The following is a 17,264-nucleotide window of genomic DNA, read 5'->3' on the forward strand; positions in this document are numbered from 1 at the left end:
CAAAATTCAATAATTGAAATGGATCGCTACCCTTTGGATGAAAAATTAGAAATGGTTTTTATTTATGGAGAGGTTGGAAGAAATGTTAGTGGGCAATTGAACTTTGTGCCGAAATATTTCCAAACGAATTTCAACATTGTCATTAAAAATTTCGAAGAAACGAAAACGTTGGAAACAAAAAAACACAATTGCTCTCGAAGTGCAACACACGAAAGCAATCACATTGCAGTTCTTGCAGCTGTTACCTTCAATCCCTGTGTAAGTTGTCGTCAAATTGTTGCTGACTCAGAAATATCAAAGATATGTGTCCAAAGAATTTTGAAGGTTAATAAATATCATCCTTACCACATTAGGAACTCTATAAAATTGATTCAGAAAACCGAGTAAGTTTTAGTAAATGGGTAAGACAGCAATTAAATCAAAATTCAAATTTCTTCTTCAATGTTTTGTATTCGGACGACTCCACATTTACAAACCATTGTGAGCCATAATCTGCATTTTTGGAGTACTGTAAACCACCCTGACTTAGAGAAGTTGAATATCAAAGACCATGGTCAGTAAATGTATGGTGCAGTATTATTGAGAAATACTTAATTAGACCTTTCTTTATCCAAGGAAATTTGAATGGAGAAATATATCGTAATTTATTGCTTAATAATCTTTCGGAATTGTTAGAAAACCTTCCATTTGCGATAAGATGGATGATGTGGCATCAGCATGACGACTGTTTACCTCATTTTTTTAGAATGTCTCGTGAGGCTGTGGATAACATGTATCCAGATCGATGGGTAGGACTGGGCGGTCTGGTGAACTGGTCTTCTAGGTAGCCTGATCTGACCTCACCAGATTTATTCCTCTGGATTTCTTTAAAGGACAAAATTTATGCAGAAGTGCGAACAACTGCAGACGACACGAAAAAGAGAATTGAAAATGCGTATCAATTGATAAATGGGGAGATGTTGAGCCGCGTAAACAATTCTTTTCGAATGAGAGTTGAGGCATTTTTGGAGTAGGAAGGACATTCTTTTGAACATTTGCATCCATAAATTTTTCAGATAAAGATTAAATTAATTGGCCAACTTTAAAAAAATATATTTTTTTATAGATACAATTTCTTTTTTGATTTTATAGAAGGATTGTTATGAGTTTTAAACAGAGTATACATTGCAAAATATCTATAGAAAAAAATGCAATAGATTCCGACTATTCTAAAGATTAAACAAAAATTAAGGATAACTCTGCAGCAAAACGTGTAATAAAAAATTATTCAAATAAAAGATACATTTTTTAGGATCTATAAGGATCTATAAAAAGATATGGGGTTGCCGTTAAAAAAAAACTTGCCCATGAAATGATCTTGAAATGACGTTTTGGTCTAAAGCCACTATCTTCATGACATGACCCCTTCTTCACCGGACAACTTTGATTTTAAAATTTTTTTCTACAACCGTACCGTTTTTGAGTAATCTTCAAACATAGCTTGATATGGGACACCCTATATAAATTACAGTTAAAGTTAAACGAGTTTCTAGATAGAATTTGAAAGTTTATCTATAATACATATTACTAATTAAAAAAAAAAAATTAAAAATACTTTTGGCAAAAATTAAACAAACATTTAAATTAATTAATTATAACGTTGAAAAAAATTATTTACAAGAACTTCTTTTACTATTTTGTATAATAATCCTTTCAGAGCATGTGTCTTGGGCAGTGGAGTAAATTAAATTTTCATTAATAAATTTCTCAATTGAAAACCGAGCATTATACAGGGCGATTCTAGATAAGTGGGACAAGTTAATATTTTGAAATCGGGAAGATTTATAAAAAAAATATTCAAACAAAGTCTTCTTTATTTTCATGGACTCAACTTTTTATAATGTCAATTTTTTTTTCAAGGTCACCTTCACCTGTCTGTTGGGGTGAACTTCATTTTTTCAAATTTAACATCCAATTTTTTTTGGTGAATCGAATTCTTTGTTGGCAGTAAAAATGTTTTTACTTTAAACATTTTTTGCTAAAAGTAATGATATTCATAATAATGCCAAACTTTTATCCTGCGAATACTACAAGTTCAATTTTATAAAATTTTTGTTAAAACAGTCAAATTAACAGTTAAAAACAGCTTATTTAGAGCAAAGGTTGACAATGTGGTTTCAATATGACGGTTACCCCGCTCATTATGCTAGAAATGTCAGAGAAGTTTTAAATGAACATTTCCCACAAAGATGGATTGCGCGTGGTAGTGAAGTTAACTGGCCAGCCCGATCACCAGATTTGACTTCACCAGATTTTTTTTGTGGGGTCATTTAAAACAAGTAGTTTATAGTCGAGTACCAAATACTTCCGAACACATGAAAATTCGGATCAAAAACGCTTGTGGAAACATTACAACTCAAATGCTGGAAAATACCGAACGATCATTTCAAAACAGAATTGTTAAGTGCCTTGAACAGCAGGGGAACCATTTCGAACATCTATTTGGCTGATTTTTGTTATAATAAATTAAAATTTACTACAAAATTAATAAAAGTGTTAAAATAAATTAATAAAGTTTAATGAAATGTTTTTTATTTTGTGTCTGTTATTATTATGAATTTCGTTACTTTTAGCGAAAAATGTTTCAAATAAAAACATTTTTACTGCCAACAAAAAATTCGAATCTCCAAAAAAAAATTGGGTGTTACATTTGAAAAAATGAAGTTGACCCCAAAAGACAGGTCAAGGTGACCTTGAAAAAAAAATCGACATTACAAAAAGTTGAGGCCCCGAAAATAAAGAAGACTTTGTTTGAACATTTTTTTTGTAGATCTTCCCGATTTCAAGTTATTTACTTGTCTCACTTATCTAGAATCACCCTGTATATGTTTTCAAGTGTTCCTCTAGATTTTTACATTTATTTGTTCGACATTTACGTCGTACAATCTCCTAAAGATTCTCGATCGGGTTTAGATTGAGAGATTGCGATGGCCATTGAAATACTTGTAATTTTTATCTGGAAAGGAACTTTTTTACCTATTTGAATGCATTTTTCCAGTTGTGATCATGCTGAAACCGGTGCTTTAATGGCATTAGTTCTCTAGAATACGGTAACATTTTAGTTCTAATAATATCACAATATATAAAACGATTTATTTTTCCCTGATTTCTATTCCGAATCTAGGGAAACACCACCATACTAGCAGTAATCTACAGGCGTGTTTAACTGTCGGCAAAACATGTTTTTTTATTAAATTTTTCATTAATAGGTCTCATTGCATGCATTATTCCGGCACTACCAAATAAATGAATTTTAGTTTCGTCACTGAAAATCACTCGTTTTCACTCATCAGTGGTGCATTTCAAGTGGGTATGAGCAAATTCAAGACGCGTTTTAACATTTATCTTTGATAAAAAGGGGGATTTATATGTCGAACCACGACTGAAAATATTATTTTCAACTAATCTTCTTCTAATTGTTCTGACACTGACTTCTAGATCATCAATCACAAATGGGTTTCGATTAGAAGTATTAATGATTTTCCAGTCCATCCTTCTAGTTGTTAACTTTGATTTTCTTGGATTTTTAATTCGTATCACGGACCAAGAAACTTTAAAACGTTTTATTATTTTTGAAATAAACATCTAATAATTTTCGAATTTTTAGCGATTTTAATTTATTTTATGGCACTGGTTAAAAGGCTTTCAATTTTATTTTTATGATCTACTAAATAAGTTTTTCCACGTACCATTTCTCCAAATAATACATGGTTAAGTAGGGGTTTTCATTTTATCGCGATATAGGCATGAAAAAACTGGGCAAAATCTTTATGTAACATTTTTTTGAAATCTCAGAAATAATTAAATTATGCGAGTATGAAGAAAATTAAAAAAAAATACGAAATTTTTTAAATAATAAATTTTCTAGCAGGTTGATAGATCGCAATGGACCAATAAGACGATGAGATCACTAGACCTGAATCCATGTAATTTTTATCTGTAGGTTTACATGAAAAGTTTGGTGTTTAAAACTGAAATTTGGACAATATCAGAGCTGCGTGAGCCGATAGAAAACGTCGCAGAAATAATTCGAGGAAAAAAATCTCCTCTAAGGGCGTGTACAGAATCGAGCATAAGACAAGCGACAATTTGTGTAAATGAAACCAATTACGACAATTTCGAATAACTTTCGTATTCAGGCCTAGAGTGAATAATAATTAACGGTTTTGTTGTTTATTAAAACTTTCATACGCGCACATCTCACTTGTTTTTGAGATTTCGAAAAAATGTTAAATAGTGCTTTTGTTTGGTTTTTTTGAGGTCTATGTCATGTGAAAAGGAAAGCCTCTACTCAAGATTCACCCTGTATACATTCAGAGATTAATTTAAAACTGAAGTGGAAGATTTAAAGGCATAACAAGGTTTTATTTATAATGTTTCTATATTTTTGTCTAATGGAATTTATTTTTATATATTGTTTAAATTTTTAATTGCCCAAAATGTTATGCATATGTATAACCAAATATGTTGTTCGACTTGAGAGAAATATTTTAGCTTAACTTCTTACATATTAAAGAGAGTTTTCGCAATGTTTCTCTACTTTTGGCCAATACTGTACATATCAAATAATTAGAAATTGACCAACCACTAATGTGAGTCTCTTCCGGCCTTTAAAACAGGCTTAGCGGTCGACTTTAAGGACTCCGAAGTAGAGCAACCAATTTTACCGCTCTTACTTAAATTAATTGACAAGTTTTTGACAGGATATTGAAAAAGTGGCTCTTAATAATGCTCAGTTGTTTTGTTTCAGATTTTCAAGAACAATAAACTTCTCTTCCACTGTGAAGTAATGACGACATGAAAAAAACTTTTACTCTCCTTCTTCTCCTTCTCAGTCCTGTGTATTCGACATATCAATCACGTCATGAAAATTGTAAAATTCGCACCCTTTCAAATGTTATCACTCCAACCAGACTGAACAACAATATGACTACATTAGTCACAAATATCGAGAGGAAACTTGGAGATCATTCCCAGAGCATGAATATTTCATTGACATTCCGAAAACTTTTATGGACCCAACCGGATATTTCCGGGCTTATTTTATTGAAGGGAAATGAAAGAATGTTGGCATTGAACGTGCAGTCACACCTAAAGACATTCTCTAACCGATCTGCCGAGACAGAAATATTCTGGACTGCTTTTACATCGACCGAGGAAGGATGGGGCAAGCCGATTAAAGAGTGTGTATTCTCTGGAGGACATTGGTTTTACATTTATACCCACCGAAGATTAACGGTGAAGATTGGACTGTTTTTCAAGATCGAACTGGATCAATGCGATGTTAATCTATCTGAAATATTTGGAGGGGTGCATAGATGCGATGACACACAAAAGGTAATTATTCGGTTCCATCAATATACACAATAAGCGCCCGATTATATGAATTATCCGACAAAGTATACACTTAAATCGAACCATACATTAGGTTCTATAGAGCGAACAGCTTTGATCTTGATTAAGTGAACGGAGAGGTATATATAAGAATGTTATATACAGTGTGAGCCTCTAACTTGGAATAAATTTAGTAAATTAGAGATAGTTTTTTTCTGGAAATATACTCGGACACGTACGATTTATATTTTCAAGTGCGCTCTTTGTGATGTAAAAAAATTTTATACAGGGTGTCCCAAATTTAAGATATGATGTCATAGCCTATTTTTTTATATGTCAATTCGAATTTTTTATGATTTTTTTAAAGCGTATGCCAAGTTACGCATGCGTACAAAATGTCAAATTTTTATCCCTTGTTGTTTAAAAGGTATTTAACAAACATCAACTAATTCGAACAATGAAGAAATCTGATTTAACTCAATAAAATTGTTACACAATTTAAAAATGGCGCGCCAAAAGGCATTCGTTTATCACTTTTTGTCCATCTGGGTTGGCGTCTTATCACAACGTCGAACAAGTAAGAAGAGCAGCATCGTATTACAGTTGTATTGAGCGAGGATATTTATTATTTTATTGTTTTGTGAGAAACATCGTTTGTCGAAAAATCGTCTAAAATGCCGTACTTAACTGAAACCTTTAAAATTGAAATTTTAACGATGATTGGATACAGAGATAGGACAAGAACATAATGTGGCGGAGGACCGCCACATTATGTCATGCCGCTGCGACAATGGCTTGATGACCAATTTACAGACAGATGGATTAGCAGAAGAGGAGCAATAGAATGGCCCCCAACGTCTCCTGATTTAATGCATCGTGATTTTTTCTTATTCGGTCACCTTAAATCGATTGTTTCTGAATGAAATCATGAAGACATTGATGAACTAAAAATCGTTTTATTGCAGTATTCCGGATCATTACTAGAAACACTTTTTAAAGGGTCCGACAGGAATTCAAAAGCAGACTGTGTTTGTGTTTAATGCAAAATGGAAATTATTTAAAACATCTTACGTTTTAAATTTACTAAAATTACTGATCGAAAACATTATTTCCACACATTCGCTACGGGTAAGGTCACGTTTTTAACTTCATTGATAAATAACATTAAATTGACTGTTCTTTCGTTTTTCCATGATTTTTTGAAAAACGCTTCGACAATTCTAATTTCTTAATGCATCAATATTTTTTACTTCTAATTACCTTTTATGTGAGATGCAACTCGGCCAGGGATGCTATTTAAATTTTTCAAGTGGTGGCAGCAGGGTGGTAAGGGCTGACTATTAGGCCTACGGAGATAATATCAAGTGCTCCCCCTGGCAACCTGGAAAACTACTTTAATCAACACTTTCATACATATTTTCGTTTTTATAATATATGGAATGGTTAATTTTCAAACGAACACATTGTATGTAGGAGGCAGAGCCAAATAAACACCGTAAAAACGCCCCAAAAAAACTACTCGTGGACTTACATGTTATAAATTGGAAGGAATCATTTTTGTAAATTATTTTTAAAGTAATTTCGTTCAGAATTAAAACAACAAAATGTTGATTGTTGTGAGGAACTCTTGCGTGGGCATTAAACAGAAGACTGATCAGGATTGTCACTGGAGATGAATCCTGGGCGCATTATCATCAAACTAAAATCAAAGAAGCAAGTAAAGAATATTTTGGAAAAATTAAGAAGGGGATGAAAAAAATTTCGCACCCAATTCTCGGCAGGAAAGTTTAAGTTGATCCTGTTTTGGAATGTTAAAAGGGTAATTTTAAAAGACTATATGCCTTGTGGAGGTACAGTTACAAGTGCTACATACTCAGAACTTCTGAACAACCGTCTCAAACCTATTTTTGAGGCAAGAATCTCTGAGTAATGGCGTTCTTCTACAGCATGATAATACGTTCTCACATACTGCCCTCACAACGGCGGAATTCATCCAAGATTTGAAGTTAGAATGTCTACGACACCTTTCAGATTTATCTGACCTCGCCCCCAGCGATTATCATGTTTTTGGTCACGTTAAAGAGGCTTTAGATGGACAGAAATTCCAAACTAATGTCGAAGAGATTCAAGTGGTGCATGATTGGCTATGCAGACAATCAAAAAATTTTTTTCCGGGCTTTCAAGCACTTCTAAAACAACGGAGGAGGTGTATTCCACGTAATTGGGAATACTTTGCGAAATTACATTTTCGTTTTTGATATGGTTTTAATAAAGTAAGTTTGATATCATTTTTAAGGGTTTCAATTGGCTCTCCTTCGTATCTGCATAAGTGAATTTTCTACAGAATTAAGCAAAGAAAGATTACAGACTGATTGTTCAAAACATGATATTCACCAGCGGAACGATGATCGGGTAGACGAGCAACAAAGCGATAATGATGATGATAATGATATGAAATGAGGTGGGGATGAAGTTGAAAATTATACAGAAAGAGTCGGCGTATCCCCATCACAAGCTGCAGGCGCATTTAATAAGGTTATTCAATGGAGGGAAAGAAACATATTCGATGTTGATGAATTGTCAGTTCTGCGAAAGTGCAGAGATCGGGCATTGTAAAAGAGTTTAGCCGTGGAAAAAGTACAAAAACATATTGCATAATACTTTAGTTAAGTGGAAAACGCGGATAAAACGATAAATCATCGCGAATAAAGTACTGTTGATTATATGAGCACCCCTAGTTGGCATTGGTTCACATAATCGAGCGTCCATGGTAATTGAATATTAATTCACAAAAACATAGATTTTATCGAAAAAACTTTTTCCAAACTCAAGATCGAATCTATTGGATCAATGCAGGAACAAAAAACTTATATAATACCACCGAAAGGATTTTTTAAAATATTATTTTGGTCCCTTTTGAGTCACCTTTCGGGGAATATCCGATCGTCCTGCATCAGCCTTTCGTGGTTAGTGTCTTCGGAAAGCGTAAGATAATCTTTTAAACCGTAATTGTTTCAATTTGGGTGTTGAATTATAATATGTTCAACCTTTTTGTTTGTTTGCATTTTAAAATCCCGTTGGAAAAATGCGGTCAAACAGAGCTCAAAATAAGTTTATAACTCATTGCATAAACATGAAAGAGCACCGCAGTCGACAATGTAATTTCACTAAGCCGTAATTCAGTTTCCTATGAAATTTGTGGAAGACAAAATTGGGACAATTTGAATTATAATTTTGCTAATCAGCCAAACTTGCTAATGATAGATTATGAGTGCGGCCAATACACGGATAAGTAGTATTATCGGTTATTAATTTGATGACACAGCGACACAGCTGAAGGGTAGCTGTGAGCTCTCATTAGTTTGACCGCTAAAAGCGGCTTATCACGTTCTCAAAAACGAAAAATCGTTAATCAAATATGGGAAGCATTAATCAAATTGCATCATACTACTTTACCATAAATTTTGTCTGTTTTGTCATAGATTTATAACACGTTTTTTGTTCGCGTTTGGTTTGACATTCATATATTGTTTACATATTAATGATTGATTATCTCCTTTGGAATTTGTCGAGGGAAAATGTCGTTCTGCATCGATACGCTGTAAATCAATGAGAAAAATATAATACCGTTTCAAATTAACGACGAGCAATATTTCCTCCCTGTCCTTTATTTCTTGCTTGAAGTATTGTTTTGTTGCGGCTGTATTGTACCCTTAATTGACAATATACAGAGAAAATGGTGATGTTAACTTTTTGAAGCTTTGCTATCCGAATAGAGGTTGGTTTTGCTCTTTAGCGTGAGGACGTCGTTAAAACTTCAAATCAGCGGGAATATATACATGGTGTATCATCCGAATGTTTTTTTTATCATATGCCACTGATCGTTCGATGAGCTGCTTGTCCAATTTAAACATTATTTTTGATTTCGTAATAAACCGATTTTTAGTTTCAAAACTATTAAAAATGAGAAACAAATACACGAACTGAACAAAGTGACGTAAAAGCAGAAAAATTATAGCCCATTAGATATAAACATGCCCATTTTGGAAATCTTACTACGAAAACGAATTTTAATTTAAATACTTTTTAATTTAACTTTTACTAGCTATAAACGATAAACTACACTGACTTTCAAAAAAAACGCAATACCAAGAAGAACGCATTGTATGTATTTGAAATTTTGGTATGATTTTAGACTTGTAAAGAGAAAAAAATGATAAAAATTTCAAGTTCTTATTTTAATGCGATATGAAGTTTTTCTTTACTTTTTTATCTGTGACGATCGTTCTTTTTGCAATTTTTTTTACAGGCGGATAGCGATAAAGGTATTAATGTTAGTACCATATTGAATGTGTGGTAGTGCAAAATGCCTCGTGTACGCCAAAATGCAGTTTATCGGCAGTTAACTACCTTTGAAAGGAGAAGAATTGTTGGTATGCATTAGGCAGGTTTACCTTGCCGCGAAATTGCACGTAGATTGGACAGAAACGCATCAACAGTGCTAAGAGCTTGGAGAGATTGGTCTAACGATGGGTCAGTAAATCGTCATCGTGGTAGTGGCTGTCCAAGAATGACGAACCGACGCGAAGACCGGCGACTTCGTCGTTCAGCGATAGGCGCCCCGTTTGAAACAGTTCCGTCTCTTGGTGCTAACTGGGTAGCCACCCTAGATGGAAGGGTCTCCCTTAGTACCATGTATCGCAGAATTCGAAGTTTTGGACTAAATTCATATCGTCCTATGCGTCGGCTTCCATTATCACGAAACCACAGGGTGGCTCGACTGGAGTGGTGTCGTCTGAGAGTGCAATGGGTGGATGAGTGGAGAAGAATCGTGTTCAGTGATGAGAGCCGATTTTTTTATGGCGATCTGATGAATGGTTACGAATGGTTAGAAGGCGCAGAGGAGAGCGATTAAATTTGGACTTTTTGGAAAGGCGTCATTCTGGTTTAACACCAGGTGTCATAGTTTGGGGTGCCATTCAGTATGGTAGTCGGTCTCCTCTTGTTTTCATTTATGATATTAGGTCGTGTAGTATGAAATGAGTAGAATTGCATTGAAACTTTAGTCATTTTTTTTTCATATGAAATGTTTTTATTGTCAATCGAAATATGCACCACCATTATCAATACACTTCTGCCATTTAACGGGAAGTTTATTGATTCCCCTGCTGTAAAAGCCTGCAGGCCGGGAGTCGATAAACTCGTGGAACGCAGCTTTGACAGCCTCGTTGGAGTTGAATGTTTTCCCTACCAAGAAGTTATCCAAATTTTGAAAGAAGTGGTAATCAGTGGGTGCTAAGTCGGGTGAATACGGTGGATGACGAAGAGTTTCCAATTCCAACTCCTGTAGCTTGGCCGAGGTGACTTGTGCGGTGTGGGGCCGAGCGTTGTCGCGCAACAATAGCGGTGCGCTTCGATTGACTAATCTTGGCTGCTTAACCGTCAGTTGTCTCATCATTTCGGTCAGTTGTCGGCAGTAGACATCAGCCGTAATCGATTCACCAGGTTTCATGAAGCTGTGATAGATGACACCTGCGTTGGACCACCAAACGGACACTATAAGCTTCTTTTGATGAAGATTTTTTTTCGCACAATGTTTTGGTGGTTCATTTTGATCCAACCACTGCGATGAACGTCTGGTATTGTCATATAGGATCCATTTCTCATCACAAGCAACAATCCGATTCAAAAATGGATCGTTATTATACCGGCACAACAAAGAAACACAAGCTTCGAGACGTCGTTCTTTCTGTATGTCGCTCAACTCATGCGGTACTCACTTGTCCAGCTTTTTCACCTCACCAATTTTAGCCAAATGAGTCAATATTGTTTTTTTGGTTACACTGAATATTAACGAAAATTCGAACGCACTTTGACGTGGATTCGCTTCCACCACGGCTTTCAGATGATCGTTATCCACTTGAGTTTCAGATCGTCCACGTGGTTCATTTGTTAGGTCAAAATTTCCAGAACGAAATTTCATGAACCAACGAGATACTGTTTGCTGTGAAGTGACTTCAGTACCAAACACATAATTAATATTGCGAGCCGTCTGAGCTGTTGTGGTTCCACGGCGGAACTCATATTTCATTAACACACGAATTTCACTATTTTGCATGGCTGCACAAAAATTAAAAAAAAAAAAAAGTTTTCAATAATTTTTAACACTTTAAACTCTGATCGAAAGAGGAAGAATGTGCCTTTTCCACATAAAAAAGTCAAGTCCAAATATAGATTTAGAGTGAAGTTATTCGCAGTTGAATGTGGCATTTCGAGAATCTACTCATTTCATACTACACGACCTAATAGGTTAAATGCTCAGAGGTACATTAATAGTGTCTTAGAACCGGTTCCTGTACCATACATGCACGACCATCTTGGAAGCACATTTCAACAGGATAATGCGCGACCACATGTAGCCAACGATACTTTGAGGTATTTGGAAACTGAAAATTTGGATACTTTGCCTTGGCCAGCTCGGTTTCCAGATTTGTCCCCAATAGAGCATGTATGAGATATAATGGGTCGGAGACTTCAACGTTTAGCTCGCCCTCCAGAGACCATAGATGAACTCCGCGAGCAGGTGCAGATTACCTGGGATACAATACCACAGGAAGATATTGACAATTTAATTTTAAGCATGCCACGTCGCTTACAGGAATGTATTAATTTAAGAGGAGATACCACCCATTATTAAATTATTATTAAATTTTTTCACTTATTCACAATAATTTTCTTTTGATATTTTGATCGTTTTTATCTATCACCCGACCCAACGTAATGCCAGAATTTCAAACATGTACGATGTGTTCTTCTTGGTGTTGCGGTTTTTTTGAAAGTCAGTGTATAAGGATCTTGAAAGGTCTATATTTCGGCTATTAATCTTGAAATCATACAAGTTCAGATGAACTTCTTCGTTTTACTTTTCCGAATTCGACCTGTATAGTATATCTAGGCATCTCGTTTAAAGCATGAAGTTCTACAATCTAGAAAATAGGCGTAAAATTTGGAACATCCTAATCACCACCGTGTTGGGCATAATCCCTTGACCAAATTTTTTTATACCCTATATATATTTTTTAGTGTGTTGGAGGGCGGGACCTGAGGACCGACCAAAGGGGAAATTATCATTGTGTTTGTCGCCCTGGATTTTTCTTTCCTGGTAACTCTACTCTGATTACCGATTCAGGGATCAGTGGCGAAGCAATTGAAAGTGGAAGCATAAATTTTACAAGGTATGCATACTACCTTTTTTATACTACACCAACCTTTGCTATTGTACAAAGTGCTACCTGATCTGATGATTATCTAGAAATTCAGCCACGGTATTAAAACCTTCAGGACTTTTCCATTCTTGAGGGTGCTTGAAACCTTATTGACCGTTTGTAACGTCTGTTTTGAAGTACTCAGCGTCCCATTTTAGATTGGATTATTAAGAACTCCCGCTTAGAAATGAAGATATTTAAAAATACTTTATGCAATACTGTACTATTTTTCTGAGAAATAAATAATGATGTAAACAGTTTTTTCATATGTCGCTTTGTTTCTGTAGTACAGGGTGAAATTTAAATTGTTGCATTATGAGATCCCTAGTGTGATTTTTTTTAATGAAAAAAACTTTGGAATTTTGAAATGAATTCTCAAAAAAATGTTTACATCAAATTCAGTGGTAAGATCAGATTTCTTGTTCATCTAACCATTTTTGAGGTATACACCAAATTTCTTTTTTTTAATAGAACACTCTGTATTTGTTTAAATTGTCGTGTTCCCCTTTTGAAGCGCCTCCAGAAATACACTGGCGAGCATAAAATTCGGGTCACTTCGAAATTTTGAAATATAAATGTATTGAAAGAGAAGTGATATTTTTCGCTGGCATACCGGCATTGCTTCATGAAATTTCGGATCATTGGGAAAATGTTTACGATTCTGTATGGTTCTACCATGAAAAAAAAAGATTGATAAAATACCCTCAATATCTATGCATCCTCTTCATCAGTTCCATTCAATTGTTGTTCACTTTAGGCGAATTGGTTAAAGGTGTTCTCTTTAACTTCAAGTTGCGCTAACAGTAGAAAGGCAAAAAGAGGGGGAAATACACGATATTAATGTCATTATGAGTTTTTTTTCGATAGCACAAAATTGTGTTTAAAAATGTTACAGTGCTTGGGTCATGGACACCTGTACAATACATCGGTTATTTGGGTACAGGATCGTGTTTTTTTTTACCATTTACCCTTAACAAGCTTAAAGAACCTCAGAATCGATAAAGGCTATCCTTTTTTATTTTTTTGGAAGTTAGGAAGGCAAAAATTTCGAAAATACTAAAGTGATCCGAATTTTATGCTCGCCAATATATACAGGGTTATTCACGCTATACGGCTCGGAATATTGTGGCCAAAATACGAGGTTTTCTAAAAATTTTTCTTTTGGGTTATATGGGGATCTATTATGGCTACTTTTTAAAATTATTTTCATATTATACAGGGTGTCCCAAAAGTGCTAAAAGTATCAAAGTTGTGTTTTTTTAAATGGAACCCCTTGTATATTGTTGCATTTTTGGATTCTCCGATCAAAATAAATGTGTGTTTTAATAAGGTTTACAATACCTAGCACTTACGGTTTTTGAAATAATTTAAATTTTGTAAAAATTTGGCCTAATTTTCATGTTTTAACCACTTAAGCAGTATTTAAGTTATGTAAGCGTAATTTACAGTGTAGTGTAATAATGGATCATACTTTATATCCCAATCATGAAAAACTTGCCAGCTTATACAGGGTGTGCAAAAATTAAAACTATTCAAATGAGGACTTTAAGTGGCTATAACTGGATTAATTTAAATGCAATGCCATATTTTTTAACTTACCAGGATATGTAGTTTTTAAATACCCATCGAATGGTACTAGGATGTTCATAGCTAAGTCTTCGCGTTTTTGCAGAATGCACTAAATAATGGCTCCTTGCGCCATTTGGCGTCTTTTAGTTCAAAGTTCTAAATCACATATCAAGTATAACATAAAACGGAAACAAAATATTTATTACAGATGTTCGAAATGTCGACTGTCCATTTCCAAACACTTACAAATTCTTTTTTCAAAACCACCGCTAATTCTGGACAACATTTGCGGAGTAACAGTTTCAAACGCGTCTCTTATACGTGTTTTCATATCCTGTGGAGTTGTTGGAGGCGTATTGTAGACAATTCCTTTTATGTATTAATCGGTAAAAACTAAAATGATCTTGACATTAGAGAGGATTTTTAGAGTAATAGAGAGTTTATGGGATTCGGGGTAGCTTAAATACCCAATCAGGGGATCGGTACCCATTAACAGGGTCAATCCACAGTTGGTAACTTTTTAAATCCTTAAACCGTATTTTGAGACAAAGGCAAAAATTGAGAATTTACGGGGAATTGCAGCTGTAAAGATTTTGACCAAATATGGATGAATTTAGACCTTTGTCTTGATAAGGATAAAAGAGTGAAAGTTCCTTTATGCAGGGCAACCCTTACAGGAAGAAAATGGGTTCCCAACATATGGTCATCACGGACATGATCGGACGGATTGCATAGGCATAGGCGTAGCCTGAGGGTACATTACACACTCTAGAAAAAAAGTACCTTTGCAGACTAAACTAAAAAATAAACTAAATTAACTATCTGATATTTTGAAATATCATAGGCAACTAGATACATTGGAACTTTGAACTAAAAGACGCCAAATGGCGCAAGGAGCCATTATTTAGTGCATTCTGCAAAAACGCGAAGACTTAGCTATGAACATCCTAGTACCATTCGATGGGTATTTAAAAACTACATATCCTGGTAAGTTAAAAAATATGGCATTGCATTTAAATTAATCCAGTTATAGCCACTTAAAGTCCTCATTTGAATAGTTTTAATTTTTGCACACCCTGTATAAGCTGGCAAGTTTTTCATGATTGGGATATAAAGTATGATCCATTATTACACTACACTGTAAATTACGCTTACATAACTTAAATACTGTTTAAGTGGTTAAAACATGAAAATTAGGCCAAATTTTTACAAAATTTAAATTATTTCAAAAACCGTAAGTGCTAGGTATTGTAAACCTTATTAAAACACACATTTATTTTGATCGGAGAATCCAAAAATGCAACAATATACAAGGGGTTCCATTTAAAAAAACTCAACTTTGATACTTTTAGCACTTTTGGGACACCCTGTATAATATGAAAATAATTTTAAAAAGTAGCCATAATAGATCCCCATATAACCCAAAAGAAAAATTTTTAGAAAACCTCGTATTTTGGCCACAATATTCCGAGCCGTATAGCGTGAATAACCCTGTATACGTGACGATGTTGGGAAGCTTTCACGTAAAACACAGAAAAAAGCGATTAATTATTAATAAGGCACCTATCTAAAAGGATTACGTGCAAACAGAAATTTTAATTAAAAAGCCTATTTTGTCGCAGTTATTCAAAAACTCCACCTACTCCTAAACATAGTCTAGAGTTTTTTTTCTATTCGTGTTGAAGCATTTACTTTTTTAAATTAAATTAAATTAAATTTAACTGCAGATGGCTAAAGGCTTCAAGCGTACCTTCAAGTAAATCTTCAAAACGTTTCCATTGGACACTGCGAGTTTCGGTTTTCAAGTAGCTCTATGAAAAAAGTCCAATATAGAAAGATCAGAGGAACTAGGTGGCCATTTATTATGTTCATTAGTAGCAATCCGTGGATTAGCAAATTCCTCATTTAAATAATTCGTTATAATGTGGGGATTATGTGTTGGTGCTCCATCTTGCTGACAATAAATTTTGTTTTATTTTGCCAATGTTCTATTTTTTTTTTAATTCTGGAAAAATGTTTGGTAACATTTGTAGATAATTTTCAGCTCTTAAGTTTCCCTTAAATATGTGGTGCTTTATAATTTTTGTGAATATGTAGCACGGAACATTAGAACCAAATTTTCTTCGACTTTGAACGAGAAATATTACATGTTGGTTTTGTTGTGACCTGTATCGATCATTAAAATATTATAATATTTATATAAGTAATATTATGTTGTTATTATCACTTTTTAAATGGTTGAAGGTAATAGAAAGACGATTTAAATCAGATATTACTTAAGTTTCCGTCTATTTAATATTTTAATGGTCATTTCCGACCCCGCTAGAGGGTACATGCGATTTAATTGACAACCGACTTAAAGTATGTCCCCTTTAAAAATAAAATCGACGACTTTTTGCACATTTACATGTTTTCTATAAGGACCACAATGTCGAAGGTGGGTTATTTTCAAATTGACACGCTGTAGATATCTTAAAGCCATTTAGTTTTCAATTGTCTAAATATACCTAAAATCTGATTGGTTTTAACATCAATATTTCCCTTTGAAAAAAAAAATGAAATTGACCACTCCGTTTACGGCTTGAGAAAACGAGCCGAGGTCAACGGTAGCATTAATTAAAGCAAGAATCGTTCGAAATTTAATTACGAACTCATTTAAGTTTGATGCCAAAGGGGCCGCTGGAGCTCGAAAGAATGTAATTAAGTTAGAAATTGGACTTTGAAATATAAACTGAATAGAGTCATTCATAAGCGCAAAGGCAAGAACATAAAATCTTTAATTGGATTAGTTCATCCATTATTAATCGCCTATAAGCTGGTTATATTAATGGCTCATTAAAATTTATGGTTTAGGTTGTAAAAATCCTGGATTTCAGCTCTGAGGGGGAAGTAAATGAGTACGGTCTAGGTAATTTTAAATCGTTCCGCTCAAAAAGATAAAAAAGAGCTATTAAAAATTCGAAAAATCTTACAGGAACGACCTACCTCAATCGAATATAGATTAAGTCTTGAAATTTTATAGGCAAATGATAATTCAGTGAACAAAACACAAATCTA

The 17,264-nt window shown here is 34.2% G+C and overlaps 1 protein-coding gene across 5 annotated transcripts in view; it reads left to right on the forward strand.

The window, feature by feature from the left end:
- The window catches only part of smog (G-protein coupled receptor 158 smog), a 45,978-nt gene that overhangs the window by 11,489 nt on the left and 17,225 nt on the right, over positions 1–17,264 (forward strand). For all 5 annotated transcript variants that reach the window (XM_066285171.1, XM_066285169.1, XM_066285172.1 and 2 more), the window contains exons 2-3: positions 4,790–5,376; positions 12,457–12,608. In XM_066285171.1, the coding sequence (XP_066141268.1) occupies positions 4,837–5,376; positions 12,457–12,608 (692 nt within the window). In that variant the 5' untranslated portion in view covers positions 4,790–4,836. The remainder of the gene's footprint in view (positions 1–4,789; positions 5,377–12,456; positions 12,609–17,264) is intronic.

This window comes from Euwallacea fornicatus, chromosome 8 (genome assembly GCF_040115645.1).
Source record: "Euwallacea fornicatus isolate EFF26 chromosome 8, ASM4011564v1, whole genome shotgun sequence".
Classification (NCBI taxonomy): domain Eukaryota; kingdom Metazoa; phylum Arthropoda; class Insecta; order Coleoptera; family Curculionidae; genus Euwallacea; species Euwallacea fornicatus.